At 49.2% G+C, this 16,319-nt stretch overlaps 1 protein-coding gene across 1 annotated transcript in view; it reads left to right on the top strand.

The window, feature by feature from the left end:
• PAPPA (pappalysin 1) overlaps window positions 1–15,267 on the top strand; it is a gene marked incomplete at both ends in the record, with an annotated part of 234,337 nt that extends 219,070 nt beyond the window's left edge. The window contains 2 exons of the mRNA XM_080820674.1: window positions 2,287–2,385; window positions 15,160–15,267. Of these exons, the coding sequence (XP_080676800.1) occupies window positions 2,287–2,385; window positions 15,160–15,267 (207 nt within the window). The remainder of the gene's footprint in view (window positions 1–2,286; window positions 2,386–15,159) is intronic.
• Window positions 15,268–16,319: the final 1,052 nt, after the last annotated feature.

Genomic DNA, 16,319 nt, shown 5'->3' on the forward strand with positions numbered 1-16,319 from the left:
TCCCAAGGGACACCTTCGCAGAGCTCCCTGATGAGGTCTAGTCCTCTTACTCTTTAACAGCCTCGTGGTGCCTGTCCTCTGTCGCTCTTATCAGAGTTGAAATTGGCCAATTAGATGTGTGATTATTTGATTAAAGTCTCCTCACTGAAGCGTGAGGTCTGAAGGAGTATGAGCTCTATCTCGCTGTCCTATCCTTGTCTGCAGTGCAACGTGTGACCTGCAGTAAGTGTTCAGAGATTTGGTTAAGTACAGGATGGATGGGTAGAGGGGTGGATGGAGGCAAGGGTGTGGCTGCAGGAAAGGGGTGAAGGGTAGCTGGTGAGGAGACTGGAGGTTTTTTTTCAGGGGCAAAAAAAAAAAAAAAAGTTTCATTTATTTTTTTCTCTTCTTCCTCGTCTTTCCCAGCTACTCCTTTACCAGGCCAGTTCCTTTCATTCTGAGGGACATTTGGTTTCCTTCCTTACTCTGTTTTATATGATAGAAGAAAGATCATGAAGAACAGGTCCCACAGGCCGATCTCCTCGGGCACAGAGCAAAACCAAGAGCTTATCCTTTGTTTGTTGTTTGTGCCTCTCTGCTCAGATATGGATGTAATAATGTGTTCATTACGGCAAGTACCCACCAGAGTCACACTTGTGTTCATAGCCATGCACGTATGCACATAGACACCTGGGCACAGCTGTTGCCTCTTCTTGGTTCTGTCTTGCTAAGCTGGTTTTTTTTAGACCCTAATAGGATAGTGATGAAATGGAATCTGGCATCATGAGTTGGGAGCACAAAGCCTGGGTGAATCTGAGGCAGAGACAAAAAAGCCAGGGATGCCACATGGGAGGGACTCCTTGTGAGCTTGGTTCTCCCCATAACAGTCAGGATGGAAAGGCCATTGGATCATAGGAGTTGCTCTGAGATGCAGTGGTCTTAGCCAACTGATGACATCTTTCCCATCAGTGAGTCACTGAGTATTAGAGAGCCCAACGTGAACTTTGATCCGAGATGTCTTACCTTCCCTGCCTTCTATATTAAAGGGTCACACTTTATTGCTTTTGGTGGGTGAGGGGGTATGCTTATTGCTTTGAGCAACCAATGGGCCAATCCCGTCTCTTTATTTTACAACTGGGACGCTCAAGGCCCAGAAAAGATAAGCCACTTAACCAAAATCACCAAGGAACCCCTCCAGTTGGCTGAGGTTTGTTAGACTAGACCCCAGATTTTCTAAACCCCCTCACAACTACCTTTCCACTATGTCAATACAATATGCCCCTATGCCATTTCAAAAACGTCACTAAGAGCCAAAGTTGTACCCAGCATTAAAGTAGGTGGTAGGGAGACCAAGAGGAACTGGATATTGTCCTTGTGTTCAGCGAGCTCACAGTCTTCTACCAGCTGGACGTTCATAAACAAACATTAGAACAAACAGTGTGCTTAGTGCTTATAGGGACAAAAAGTATTAGGGGGTTTGTAGACACTCCTGACTTTCCCATAAGATTACTCTGGGTTCAGATCAGCAATGACTTTACTCTGTCATCTTCTCCTCGTCTTTGGGGTACCACAGAGTTGAAGGGACGTGGGGAAGAAAAGCAACACACCAGTACGTGCTAGGTGTGGACCAGAATGGCAAAGAAAAGATAGGACGTCAACTTAGATTTAAATCACTGCTCTGGCCCTGCCAGGCTGATCTGGGCTCAGTCCCTGTCTTGCCCTGAGCCTCAGAATCTTCATCTGAAAAGTGGGAATATCAGTGCTTACCTCACATGTTGTTTGGAGAACAAAGAAGATGACAAACACGTAAAGCATGTGGCCTCAAGGACCTCCACTCCAGTGCTAGAGAAGAGGGAGCCCACAGACCATTGTGTCAAATTCTGATGAGTTCTTACGTTTGATCTTGACAATTCTTGTTTGTATTGTACTATAAATTATGTTTTTCATTACCTACTACTGGGAAAAGTAGGGGAAGTCTGCTCAGATTTTCTCATCATTTCTTCAAGTAAAACTGAGCCCGACCTTAGAGAGATGTAAGTGATCTCTCCCGTGGCTTTGCATACCCCAGCCTACAAGTGTGTCCACCAGCGCAGCCACAGCTGAGTTGGGGGAAAGTTGGCTAGATAAGTCTTTACAAATGGCAGAAGTGATAACTTGGCCAAGGGGGTATTGGCATTTGAAGCCAGGTAGGCAGTCTACAGGGGTTTTCAAAAGGATGAGAGATAGCTGAACAATGACAGGGCTATCCCCCACCTAATCCAGGATGCTAACGGGCCACCTTTCTTCTGCCTCTCTCCCGCCTTGCAGCCCTTCATGGGAGACAATTACTGTGATGCCATCAACAACCGAGCCTTCTGCAACTACGATGGTGGGGACTGCTGTGCCTCTACGGTGAAGACCAAGAAGGTAACACACCACCACTCCCCCACCCCCGCCGGCAACGCCGCCTGCAGGCCTCTCCCACTTCCCAGCCTGGAGCCCCCTGCACAACCCATTGTCCTGGCGGGGTCAGCGTGTGCCCCCAAGCTGTTATGTATTACGTTTTTTAATTCTTTGAGGCAGTAGTTGAGCTAATATCACGGACGGATCTTTGCAGATGTTTCCTTACGCTCAAAGCTTGGGGTCAGACATGGAAGCAGACAAATATAAGTATAATCAATACTTTTAGAAGGGGAGGATAGAGCACGGGGAGGGCCCAGGCCAGCGGCTGGAGAAAGGCTCTACCAGGGGATCAGCATTGACACTGAAACTTAAGGGAGAAGGAGAAGGAGCGGGAAGGTGGCCAGGAAAAGCTTTGGGGGCAAGAGACCTGCTTGTAAAATCCTAGAGAGAATTTGCATCTTTGGGATGTATGGCTAAAATATAGGGGCAGAGAGAAGATGGGACATTGTTACCAAGGTAAGTCTTAGCCTTTGATTATTTTATAATCTCTTTGTTTAATTAGAGGGCGTGGTCTCGGTTGTGATTTTCTTCCTTTGCATATTAGAGTTCAGCAGGAGTGAATCGGGTGTCTTGAGTAAAACAGGAACATTTGACTAGGGCGCATCCCCGCCACTCATGGAAGAGTGACCACCCCCTACTTTCTTCCTGATGAGAGCTGGGACCCCAGCCGAGAGCCGGGGGAGAGGTGGTCAGACTGGCAGCCTGGGTTGAGGAGTGCTGTGGTGATGAATGAGTTAATGGGGAGCTATTTCTGGTTTTGTACTCATCTACAATCTGAGCCAAAAAATCTTTTGAGCTAATCTCTTCTCTCCTAAAAGAAAGGGGAACGGTGTTCCCGAGGCCGGTCATAGTCAGTCTCGGCGGGAGTGCTGTCAGTGATTATCGGGTCCAAACTTCTCACTTCCTAATAGGGTAACTGAGGCCCCTACAGGAAAACTGATTTGTCCACGGTGGCAGAGTGAGTGATAGAAACAGAGCAAGGTTTCTGGCTTGTTCAAAGTATCTTTATGTCACACCATCCTTAAAAGAATTAGTTCCTTAGGAAAGAGGTTCTGGCCTTAGAATACAGGGATGGACAGGACAAGACCTAAGGAGCACAGTCAGGCTGCATCTTTGATGACCAGGGCTGCTGGGGCTCCCTGAGGTCAGCTGGTCTTGTATGGGCAACCCTTCAGCACGCTCGCCCCCTCCCTTGATTTATGTATTAAACACCGAAAGTCAATACTTTCTGCTCAAATACAGTAGAATAAAATTCATTTCCTATTAATGAATTTTCTCTTTCTCCCAATTATGAAACCGCACATACTCTACTTTTTGGAAAATCCAGAAAGCAGAGAGGACAACAGAATCATTGCTTTTCTCACATCCTGGAAGGAGCCATTGTTTTTCCCTCTGCCATATCTTACTATGTGTGTAAGCGTGTGGGTATTTGTGCCTGTGTATACCTCGCAGCATTTCTAGTGCAGGATCCTGTGTTGTTCTGTTTTGCCTTAGCACAGGAAATTATATACAGAAGAATGATCTGATATTACGATAAACTTTCCGGCGATCGTTTTTGCTCTGTTGTTATTTATTAGAGGGTTGTGATGGATCATAATCTATGGAACCACTCACCTTAGGCAGTTCTTTCTAACTTGTGGGTTATTTCAGTTTCTCGCCATGATAAATAATGAGGCTGGTGAATATCTTTGCAGGTAACTGTTTCTCCAGCTCTGTTCCTTCACAATTGCCATTTAGAACTGAAATGACTAGGATAAAAGGTGTGAGCATTTATAAGGCTCTTGACGCCTGGTGCCAAATGAATACGGAGTATAATCGCGTCAGTTTCATTTGTTGGCGTCCGTTTTCGAAAGTGAATGGACAATGGAGTGTGTGTTTTAAATAGAAGTTTGGGTAGAATTATGACGCAGTAGTCATGTGACACCACCCGTTGCAGCAAGAGCAGCTCCGACTAAAAGAATTTTCCTACGAACTATAACTTTATATACAAAAACATTTAAAAAAAAACTAATTTATTTTTATTGGGAGACTTCCTTAAATGGATTGCTGTTTCTACAGAGCGCGTGGTAGGAACATGAAGTCATGAGACTGAGCTTCAGGTGCAGATTCCAAATGATTACAGTCACTTGAAAAAACATCTATGTACACCAAATGGCCATTTGGACCCTCTGCTCCTTCTGGGTTCGGCTGCAACAATTTCAGACGTCACGGCCCTTAGGTGCTGCCTCTTTAGGAAGGGACCCAGAGTTGTTCATTCTTTGCTAGTTCTGAATATGCTTCCTAGTCTTTTTTTTTTCTTTCTTTCTTTCCTTTTCTCCCCACATTATGTATGTAACTTTGGCTTTTGGGGTGAAAAGATCCCCTTCTTCCACTTTAAATTGGTGATCCTCCTTGTCGGCCGAGGCTGCAGAATGCAGAGAGCCAAGCTTCCTTCACGCAGTGACACGCGTGATCCTTGAGCGTCTGTGAGGGCTCAGCACAGTGCCAAGCAGTGTACCCGGGGCCGAGTCCGGACAGACTGGCACCTGCCCCTGTGAAGTTCACGGCCCGTTAGGGGAGCCAGGTGTTAGGCGATGAGGTGCCCAGCCAGGCACTGTAGTGCCTTTGTCAAAGGGCAGTAAAGGAAAGGTGCGGGAAGTTACGGAGACCGGTGTGAAGGTCAGGGAAGGCTTCCCTGTGGAAGCGATGTTCACACTGAGCCCTGAAGACAGAGTAGCTTTCCTGGAGAGGGCGAGTGGTGGTTGAAGACAGGCTGGGGAGGCCGGTGAGCGCTATGTGGGAAGTGTGGATGACCAGGCCTCCCGGCTTCTCTTCCGGTACATATGGCTTGTTCGTTACTCACTGTGTTGGAGGATTTCTTCGGATTTGAGATTCCTGGGAGTCTGACTTCTGGAGGAGAAAGGGATCTCAGATGAAGCTCATACCTCCTACCGTTTAAATTCCCCAGTTTAACTTCTCAATAGGCTCCCGCTTCTCGAATGCTTTCAACACACTCTCTTGCACCCGCCCAACGCCACTTCCCGCAGTAGCTGGTTTATCGAGACAGCGGGTGGAGAAACAGAGAATGAAAGAGACGCCCCTCCGTGAATTGCCGTGGCTGTCAGACATCCCGCCAGACACACGTCCTCTGTCAGCTTCCTGAATCCCCGTGGCCACTCCGAAAGGTCACTGTCAGCCCCCGTGCCCAGGTGAGCCAGTGTGGGCTCAGAGCTCTCGCAGGACGGGCTTGAGTTCACTTGGCCGCAAGTGCCGAGGCCCAAACGCGAACCCAGGCCTGCCTGACACGCGAGCCCAGCTCTTTCTTGTGCATGGGGCCGAGTCCTCCATGTGCCTGGGCCTAACCCTCCCAGTCCTGCTTGGAGACAATTCACCGCGAGCCCCGACTGCCAGGGAACCTTGGATAGGGGACCCCTCCCCTTGGCAAAGGTGAAAGTGGCTTTTCCCAGCAGCAAAGACGGGGTGGGGCGTGGTTGAGGCTCCCAGCCTTGCCAGCCATCCCTGACGTCCCAGACAGCAGTTTCCTCTGAGTGGAAAAAAAGTCCTGGTTTCTGTCTGCAGCTTCCCCAGCAGGAAGCCTCTTAACGGCAGGAGAGGGGCCAGAGGCTGGCTTCCGTCCTCTCATTCCCTGCTCCGTACTGCCCGTGCTGGTCAGTTCCTGCCTGAACTCCTGGCCCCGGGTACCCATCGTGGGGAGTTCCTGCCCGCGAGCACACGGCCTGGCACTCAGAAACTCACTGAGATGGCAGACTGGCTTCATGCACCTTCTTCAGTGATGGTCATGTCATTAGTGGAGCACATACTATGTGCCTGGCCATGGTTGGGAGTCTCTGTGCCTATTGTCTCACTCTGAAAACCCCAGAAAAACCCGACAAGGTCGACTCAGTGGAGGCTCAGAGAAGTGAACTCACTTGTACGGGGTGGCAGAGCTGAGTGTAGGATTTAGGATTTCCGGGCTCCCAAGGACGATCACTCCTGTTTATGGAGGGCTCGCGATGCACCAAGCATCATGGTAACTGCTTTCGCATGTGTCATCTCTTTTCATCACACAGTCGCCCTGTTGTAGGTGGTGTCTTGTTATCCTCATTTTATGGCCTAGGCTGCTGAGGCTGAGAAGGGCTGAGGTCCCATGGCCAGCAAGTGGTAGAGCTGAGAGGGGTACCTCGTGAGCCTAAGCCACGAGGCAGTCGCCTCTAACCCCTTTTGTAAACATCTAGTTTACAGCTCGACGTAAACATCGAACTTGCATCTTGCCCAGGCATTTTGCCCTTCCCCTGGTGGGTGGGCTTCTTCCTTCCTTGTTCGCCTGCACAGGAGGCCCGGGTGTGAACTCAAGGCCAGGGGGCAAGCACACAGCATCTCCTCCCAGACGTCCTTCTAGCCAACTCTCTCACTTAACCTCTTCCCAGTCTCCGGGGCTCGGGCCTCCTGGTCACTTGGCCCAGAATGATGTCTGTCTCCTCCCTTCAGCCTTCCTTCCTTGTTTGTCCAGACACCAGCTGTTCCCCACATCTGCCTTGTGGGGTGACCTGGGCCCGGCTGGCAGACAAGAGCAAGACAGTGCAGGAAACTCCGTCTGACAGGGGGGACCGTTTTCCCATCCAGACACCTGTCTGCAGCGCGAGGCAGACAGGAAGGGGCAGGACCCAGCTTCTCAGCATGTCAGTTTATTATTTTCCTGTTGGAGCCTTGAGGAGTCTCGAATACAGAGCAGATTTCCAGAATGGTTGCTTCCATAATTTACCCTCATAACAACAATGAAAAAATTCATTCATAACTGGAATCATCCTAAGGAAGCATGTGTTGGAGCTTTAAGGGAAGAAGGGGAAACAGCCTTAATTCATTCAACATAGCAAGGTTTTGTAAGGCGGGGTGGCCTGGAACACTACTTTTGGTCGTGTTTTAGACAGCTGCTAAGGGACTGATTCTGGACGATGTCTGGGAATTTGGGGTGTAGTCCCAACTCTGTGACTTAGTTCTGTGACCGGGCTTACCTTTGGTTTTTATCTGTTGACATTTGGATGATATTCGTGTCTCAGGATTCTCCATGTGGCATGGGTGAGAACCTGAAGGCTTTTTGGGGCAGGGACCAGTAAAGATTAGGAAGAAATTAATCCCAGAAATGTCTCAGCACAAGATGGCATGCCTAACTGATGACATTAAGCGTAGGGTTGTAATATTTATTTGCTAAATCTAAGTGAAAATGGGGTTTTGTAGGAAAGGACATTATACCCAAACATAGCCCACTGGTCTAAGGAGTCTAGTCATTCTAACAATCATTAGGTGAACCGCAGCCTTCCATGCTGCTGGCTGGTCCAAGCTAAAGGGTTGTGTATTAGGCTGCAGAGTTGGTGATGTCCATCAGTGCCTCTTAGACCTTAAATTAGCAACCAGAATGGTCCTCCTAAAGCAAGTCTTGTGGTATCACACCTCTGCACAAAGCCCTTCAAGTGTATCCCCATCTTACTCAGACTAAAAACCAGGCCTCCCAATGGTCTATAAGGCCGTGTGTGTTCTGTCTCCTCACAACACTTCTCTGACCTTACCCCCTCCTATCAGTACCCTCCCTCACTTAACTCCAGCGGTCCGGCCAGGTGTCCTCCTATCTTACAGACTTTGTCACTGGCTCCTCCCTTAGCCGAGAACATTCTTCTTTCATCCACATGACTCATTCCTTCACCTCTTCCAAGTCTTTGCCCAAGTGTCAAGTTCTCAATGAACTCCATCCTGACCACCCACCTTACATTTTCCCTGGCACTCATGCACCCATTTGTTTTGGATTCCACTTTTCTTTCTTTTATAACCCTGATCACCTTGGCATATACTATAAAAATGTATTTATTATCTCATAATCCCTACCCCCTTGCTGACCAAATGGAAATTTTGTGAGGTCAAGAGTGTGCATCTGTTTGTTCAGTAATGTATGCCTAGTTCCGAAGCACCCCCCTGTTGAGCACTTGCTATGTGACAGACACTGTTCTAGGCCACAAGCAAGACGGACCTGGTCTCAGCCATGCTGAGTTCATGTCTTGTGAACTAATGGCCACATGTTTACAGTATATTAAGTGCTAACAGAGATAGAGCCAGTGAGGAGAGTCAACAAAGCTTCCTGCAGAAGGAAACACCCAAGGTGAGACATGAAAAGCATGATAGGTCTTAGCTAGGTAAAAGGGGTAGGGGGGTGGGGGACCAGAGATTAGGATGCGAGAAAAAAGAGTGTTTCTGGCAGAGGGCACAGTCTGTGCAAAGGCCCTGACATAAGGAAGCATATTAAGGAGACCACAATTCCCTGACTGTGGCTAGAGCACAGAATGAGAAGGGATGTAAGTAGTAAGAGGTAAGAAAATGAGCCTTGAGCAGGCTTTTTAAACCAAGCCAGGGAATCTGAGCCTTATCCACAGAGCGTAGGAGTGTTCAATGACTCTAAGCACTGAACTAGTCTAGAGGATCCTAGAAGGCTTCGTGGAAGAGGGGCTGGACGTATTTACCTTGGAAGATTAGTAAAAGACAACAGGGAGATGACTAAACAGACTGCACTAATTCTTTCTTGTCCCAAAAAATCACGGGCTTCTGGAGTGTTGTGGTTTTCCCTAGTTGAGGTGTAGCTTTGACTTTTTCATGTGGCTGAATCAGACACTCATTTTCATTTGACCCAGAGTTATCTTCCTCATAACCATTGTCAACACCATCATGACCACCATCACCACCATTTACTGAGCATACAGTATATGCCATGTATATGCCCCCCAAAGGAAAGTAACTTGCCTAAGAGCACGCACTAAGTCACTAACAGGGAAAGGAATCAAACCCAAATCTCATTCCTTTTTCTCCACCTTGCCCTCCCCTGATCCACATATAAACAAGCCTCTGCACTCACGGACTCCTCCATGCCCTGTGCCAGGCTGGTATCTATCCTATCTCTAAGGAGCTCACAAGGAGTCCTTGTACTTGACATCACACCTTGGTCTACTCGATCTCATTAAACCTTTCCATTAACACGATGAAGTCCCTGGGACTCAGAGTGGTGGAATGACCTGCCCAAGCTCCCACAGTGGGCAGATGGACAGTCAGGTTTTCTGACATTTGGCATGGGATACGTCTTGCTCCCCACAGTGCACATACTCTGCTTGTGACCTCCCTGTTGAGTCTGAGTCAGAATCCCGCCCCTGCCTGCCTCCCAGCATCAGAGGACCTGCAGCCAGGGCCTTGTGGTGCATTTGCCTGGGCTGCATTCCTGAGCCGCTCACACACACACACACACACACACACACACACACACACCACAGATGGAGGTGTTATCCTGGGCAACTCACCCAGAGGAGAAACCCCTGTGCCTGAGCACCATCTCCAGCACAGAGGAAAAAAAAGAGAGAATCCTGGCCTTTAGTCATTGACCTGGGCTTATTGACAGAATCCTAGAGTGGGTGGCCAAGCCATTTATGGGATAGCCTAGCCACATGGTGCTGGGAATCCCAGATGTAAACCGGCCACCACAGCGTCTGTGCTGTGGGTGGTAGGTTTCCTTGGGAGGCCATCTGGGGGAGACAGTGGGGAGCTGCTTGGGGAATCAGGGAATCTGGGAATTGGGCTCAGAGCTGACTTTACCAGGATGTGGCCCTTTTTTCTGTGCCTCAGTTTCTTCCTCTGTCAAAAGAGGACCCTGACTCCCGGGGGGTCAGCACCAAGGAGTGGTTATAAACAAGGATTCAGATCGCAGGGCGCCTGCCAGCCGAGTGACTTACCTCTGTGCCTCTTACCTTCCTCTAAGAATGGACAACGGGGCTAGCAAGAATAGCTACCATATTAGGGCTGCTGGGAAGAGTGAGGGAGATAATGCACCCTGGGTTAACTCAGCCAGGCACATCATAAAGGGATAAAAGGCTATTGGCTGTAAAAAGACAAAGGTGCAGAGTCAGCCCAGCCGGGTTGTGGAGGAGGAGCCTTCTTAACTCTCGCCGGCTGAAAAGCTCTCAGTGTTTGGAGTGGACTTCAGAATCCTGCGTCAGCTACTTACTGATGGGTAATGAGGCCTGGGGCAAGTTCGTTTGTTCTAAACATACTGAATCCTCTATTTTCTCATCTGCAAGATGGGTCGCAAACAACAGTAGCCTCATGGGGTTGTGCGCAGTGGACTAGCCCGCAGGTAGGAATTACCCGGCACGTGGAAGGCCCTCAGGAAGTGCGTGTGTGTGTGTGTGTGTGTGTGTGTTAAAGTGGTGTTCACGGGTGTGCACCTGCCTCTTCCAGGCCAGACTAAGGAACACCTGGGAAGTGGCTAGAGCTGCTAGTCTCTATCCTTCTGCTCCCACTCATAGGCCCTTGATCAGGAAGGAAGCTTGTGAGGAGAGGAGACCCTGGGGCAGGCTCTGAACAGGCAGTTTGCTAAGACTCGAGAGGCCGGCAGACGGACGGAACAAGACGCTGTCCGTCTCCTCTGCACGAGGACCTCTGTGAGCTGTTTGGAGACAGTATTGCATTGGCTCCTCACCAGAACGCAGTGAGGTTTTTCCGAGGACCCTTGCCTTCCGGGTGGCGAGACAGGGTCCCCAGCAGGCCAAGGACTTGCCAAAACCCAAGCAGTACCTGTGTGGAGCCCACACCAGAACCCAGGCTTGTCTGCCCCCTAAACTCCTAGCAAGGGCTCAGGAGAGGCAGCTGCATGTACAAGCAGGCAGGGAGGATAGGGAGGCTGTGGATCCACCTCCCGAGACCAGGCCTTCCCGACTCTGTTATATTCTGACTGGGGTTCCTTCCCTCAGTTTCCAGACATGTTTCTTTGGGAAAATGTTGAAACTGCCTGGGTTAACCGAGGGAGGGAAGAGAATGGTCATACCATGTGCACTTGGCCAGGGTGGCCACACTGGCCAGAGAAGCCAGCTGGTGGTGGGGCCTTCCCCGCTGATGACTTTGGAGAAGCTGAAGGAACCGGGGATGGCAGAAAGGGGAACGTGCGAGACAGGGTTTGTGAGAGAAAGTCTCAAGTCCTGTGTCCCTTCTGGCCAGGCCTTTTGTCTTCTGCTTTCTTTTTTGCTCAGGCTGAGAAGGATTTTTGGACAGTGGGAAGATCGAGACCATTAACATTAAATCTTAGTGTACAGGGAGGGAAACTGAAGCCCAGAGAAGGGAAGTAACCTATACATAGTCACACAGTAAGCGAGGGCAACAGCTGAGGCTCCCCACCTCGTGTTCTGCCCATGTATGCATGCGTTCATTTGTTCGTCCGTTCATGGGTCCACCGAGTGCCTGTTACGTGGTATATAAAGTCCTGAGTCGGTAACAGATAGGCCCCCTGCCCCAGTGGAGCTGGCATACAAGTACAGAGCATTTTAGGACAAGAAGGGCTTCCGTGGGATGCTCTGATATGGCACGTAGGTGACGGCGCCATCTTTGGTCAGACCAGTGTAGGGGGAGGTGACATCTGAGAGGAGACATGAAGCGTGGAGGATGAGCTGGCCAGGAAGGAGCAGTGAGGGCAGAGGAATGGTAATGGCTGGACACTTGCCAAATGGTGGTTCTTTGCGTGGGCTGGTCAACAGCGTTTGGCCCGCGACAGAGGAAAGGCCCGACTCACAGAAGACGAAGCAACATTAATGATCTACACAACCTCCTGAATGTGTGTTCTATCACAGAAAACCTTGTCAGTTCAGTAATTCCAGTTAAAATACCAAGATAACGTAATTATGCTTTTGTAAGGCATACAACAGTGATCTCTTACTTTGGTGTCAGTTTTTCAATAAAGTTTTGATTATTGCCCCCCCCCCCCAAAAAAGGTAGGAAAACACTTAGAGTATTTGAGGAACCAAGAAGTAAATAAGCCACAGAGAGTGAGAGGGAGAAGGGACCAGGAGAGGTCTGAGAAGTGGGCCTTGATTTCGTGGTAAGGACTTTGGGTCTTATTCTAAGAGATCTGCTCACTTTTTGCCTATGTGAGGCAGAGCAGAAGGCATGAGCACGAAATCAGAGTGAAACCATCTCTGAGGGGTCACGGAGATGGAGAGAATTATGCACAGGACGTAGAAGGTGACTGGATCATTCTAATGCTAGAATGTGGGCAAGGGCAGGAGAAGAGAACAGATACAACGATGGGTTGAGTTGAGGACAAAGAAGCTGCTGAAGTCAGGGAGGTGGGAGAGAGGGACAACAGGCAGCAGGGGTGTCCCCAGATGGCGAAATGAGAGCTGATTCAGCACATATGTATGCAGCGTCAGGCATCTCCTAGGGCTTCTGGATGTGTATTCTTGTTTGATCTTCACAACCATAGGAAATACAGTGTTTTTAAAAATCGCCCTTTTATAGACGTCGCCGTGAAGGATCAGGACAGTAGAGGGATTTTCCCAAAATTGTTCAGTGACTCCCATGATGGTACCCTCCCCACTTGACCTCAGTTACTAGATTTAGACTTGGCTCCGCCATCAGTGTCCCCACTTGGACCAGGGGATTTCCTTCTCTGTCTCTTCCAATTCTAACATTCTCTGCTTCTCCTAGAGATACTGAGGTTGTGGAACATACTTTAGATTGGAAGGCACAGCCTCCACCAAGAGAAGATGACTGGGAAGTAAATGTCCTGAACAGGTGACAGCAAGTAGTCCTAAGCAGAAGGACAGGCACGGCATAGAAGGAGCATCTGTAAGAATGCTTCCTGTTCTTGTGAATGCTGTGCGACTTTAACTTGAGGGAACAGAGTTGTGCTCATCATGCGTATAGTGAAAGGGTCAGTAAGAGATGGAGAAATGAACGGACATTCATGCATTCGATGGCTCAGGCCCTGAGAAAACAAGAAAGAACAAGACTGATGTGGTTCCTGCCTCACTGAGAGAGAGATGAGGAGATATCTGTCGTTTGATTGATCTAAGTGAGGAGCATATGCCAAGAACTGGGAGCTACATGGTTTTCATCTGTTCCCTTACCCTGGATCACAGCCTCAATAGGTGTTTGCATTCATTATTCCCATTTAACAGATGAATTAACTGAGGCTTGGGGAAGTCCTTGCATGCTCAAGGTCACAGGAGTAGGTGAGAGAGCTGGGGCTTATACTTTAATCTTCCCCTTTTAAATTATTGCAAAATTGCAGGACAGAGAGAGAGGGAGGGAGGGAGGGAAGGCAGACAGGCCAAGAAGCAGAGAGAAGAGTTTGATACAGAGAATGAGTCCACAGGCTAGGAGAACAAAGATGTTCTCAGGGACGGTGTGAGCACTTGGAGACCCTGCCTAGGCAGGAGGCGAATGAGGTCATTAGACCCATCTGCGCAGATGGGGGACCCTCTGGGAAAAGTTATATGCAAATATCATGATGCAATGAGGTGAAATCTGAAATCCGCTTGCGTTAGCTCAGGCTGGGGCTCAAGCAGGGACTGCAGTGTGCTCTTTGGAAAGGTCATCGGCTGTGTGGAGAAGACATTTGTTCTTTCAGTTTCTAGAAAGGAAAGCCAGCTCAAGGTCACAGAGCATGTGAAGGGATGGACAGGGACCAAAATTCAGGCTTCTTCCCCCACTTTTTTTTTTTCCTTTGAGAGAGAGAACGAGAGAGTGTGTGCACTTGAGGAGGGGGGAGGGGCCGAGGGAGAAGCTCAAGCAGACTCCATGCCCAGCACAGAGCCCTACATGGGGCTGGGTCCCAGGACCCTGAGATCGTGACCTTAGCGGGAATCAGGATTCAGATGCTCAACTGACTGAGCCACCCAGGCACCCCACACCCCACTTTAAAAAGGTTTGTGTGTGTGTGTGTGTTTTTAATTTTTCCCCAGCTTTCATAACATATGTGGATAGCAAACCACGTTGCACACGTCTCACCTTTTCTTACTCAAAATCTGCTCCTGGGAGCCTTCAAACCAAACCTTATGCAAAATCTCTAGGTGAAATGTCCCCCACCCAGAGCTCAGGCTCCTGGAAAGCAGTCCGAGCTTGCTGGGGCATGCTCTTGTTGTTTTCAGCCCTGCTTCCCCAAATCAAAAATCCTAGCACACGTCTGTTTTTTTTTTTAATAATTTTTTAAAAGATTTTATTTATTTGACAGACAGAGATCACATGTAGGCAGAGAAGCAGGCAGAGAGAGAGGGAGGAAGCAGGCCCCCTGCTGAGCAGAGAGCCCGATGTGGGGCTCGATCCCGGGACCCTGAGATCATGACCCGAGCTGAAGGCAGAGGCTTAACCCACTGAGCCACCCAGGCGCCCCACATCTGTCTTTCTTAAAAGACACTTTCATATACCTTCTTTCACTGGACCACCCCAACGGCCCTGGAAGTTAAGTATTCTGTTGTCACAGTCTCACCAACCAGCTCTGGCACAGCGCATTACAATTTTTCACCCATGAGTTCCTTCAACCCTTAGAGTTCCCAGGGCTAGGTAGGGCTGATAGATACCTGTCCTACAGCTGGGAACCTGGGACTCAGGAGTAGCTCGCCTGTACTAAATACCATGTCTGTCACCTGTTACTTTGGGCAACTGCCTGCCCTTTTCAGAGAGCCTCAGTTTCCCTGTCTGTAAAAGGTGATTGTTTTAGTACCTATCTTACAGAGTTGACTGACCCATCATAAATGCCGTTGAAAATGAAAGTTGCTGTTCTAATGATTTTGATAAAAGTTATGACAGGGCTAGCCAGAAGCAGAGGTAGGACTTGAACTTCAATCTGCTGCCCACCCCCACCCCCTAGTCCAGTCACTGTCCTGCTCTGCACTGCTTCTCTGAAAATTACTATATCAGACCCCACCCTCTGGCTCACCTCTTTTTTCTTTCTCTCTGCAGGTCACCCCCTTCCCTATGTCCTGTGACCTACAAGGTGACTGTGCTTGTCGGGACCCCCAGGCCCAAGAACACAGCCGGAAAGACCTCCGGGGGTACAGCCATGGCTAAGGAAGGACAAGGAGTTGACAAAGAATTCCCAGCGCCAGGACCCGCATCCCTTTGGTATTGATTTCACAGTCAGCTGCTCAACGGAATGGCCTCCCCACACCAGGGATCCTTAGCACCCAACCGGTCTGCCTTTAATTTCACCCAGGAAGGACTCATAGTAGGGGCGCATGAACCAAGTCTCGCCATGTTGGATGATGAAATGGAATCCCATCCCAAAGTCTTAGAAGGATTGCATATACAAGTGTGCAGTCCCAGAGCCTACAATTCTCATCATTTGTCACACAACCACAGCAAGAAACATGTTCTATATTTAGGAGTGTGCACATATGTGGTTAGTACACACGCATGCATACGCACCCAAACAAACATCTGCGTGAGGGCAGTTTGGGAGACTGAGCAGAGAGAGATTGGAACATACTCAGTCTTTCCTTTCCCAAGCTCCTAGCCAATACTGTCCTTGGGAGAAGGAGAGTTGCAGAAACTGCCAAGGCCAAGTGTTGAGATGTCAAGATAGCTTGCACTTGGAGGCTTGGAACATGTAGGGCATGCACAACCGTGCAGTCCTTTGGGATTAGAAGTGAAATGGTCTCTGACCACCTACCTTCTAGGGAAGTAGAACCCAGGACGAGGTAAAGAATCCAAGGTAGGCAAAGCCCCCCAATTCTTCTGCTGCCATGGGGGATTTTACCCCAACTCCAGGGTTTGAGGTCAAGCTGGAAATGGCATAGGGTTGCAGTGTCAAGGTATTATAACAGCCCCCTGCTTGAGGCCATAATATCCCTCCAGAACCTACCCATTCCCCCAGTCTTGCCTTGGGACCACATTCGCTGCTACTTTTCCTGCTGCTCTATCCTATACATTAAGTCCCCCCAAGATGGTAGGACCAGGTTAGGAAAAACCCCACACAACCAAACAGTCTGCCTTAAAAGTGACCCGCATTTTCCCATAGCTCCTCACTTCTTAGCCCTTCTGCAAGAGATAAATCCTCATTGGCCCACATGGTGAGAAGTTAAATCCCCCATGGGTGGGCTTCTCATCCTGAAAGGGAGTAG

Source organism: Martes martes, assembly GCF_963455335.1.
Source record: "Martes martes genome assembly, chromosome: 12".
In the NCBI taxonomy this organism is placed as follows: domain Eukaryota; kingdom Metazoa; phylum Chordata; class Mammalia; order Carnivora; family Mustelidae; genus Martes; species Martes martes.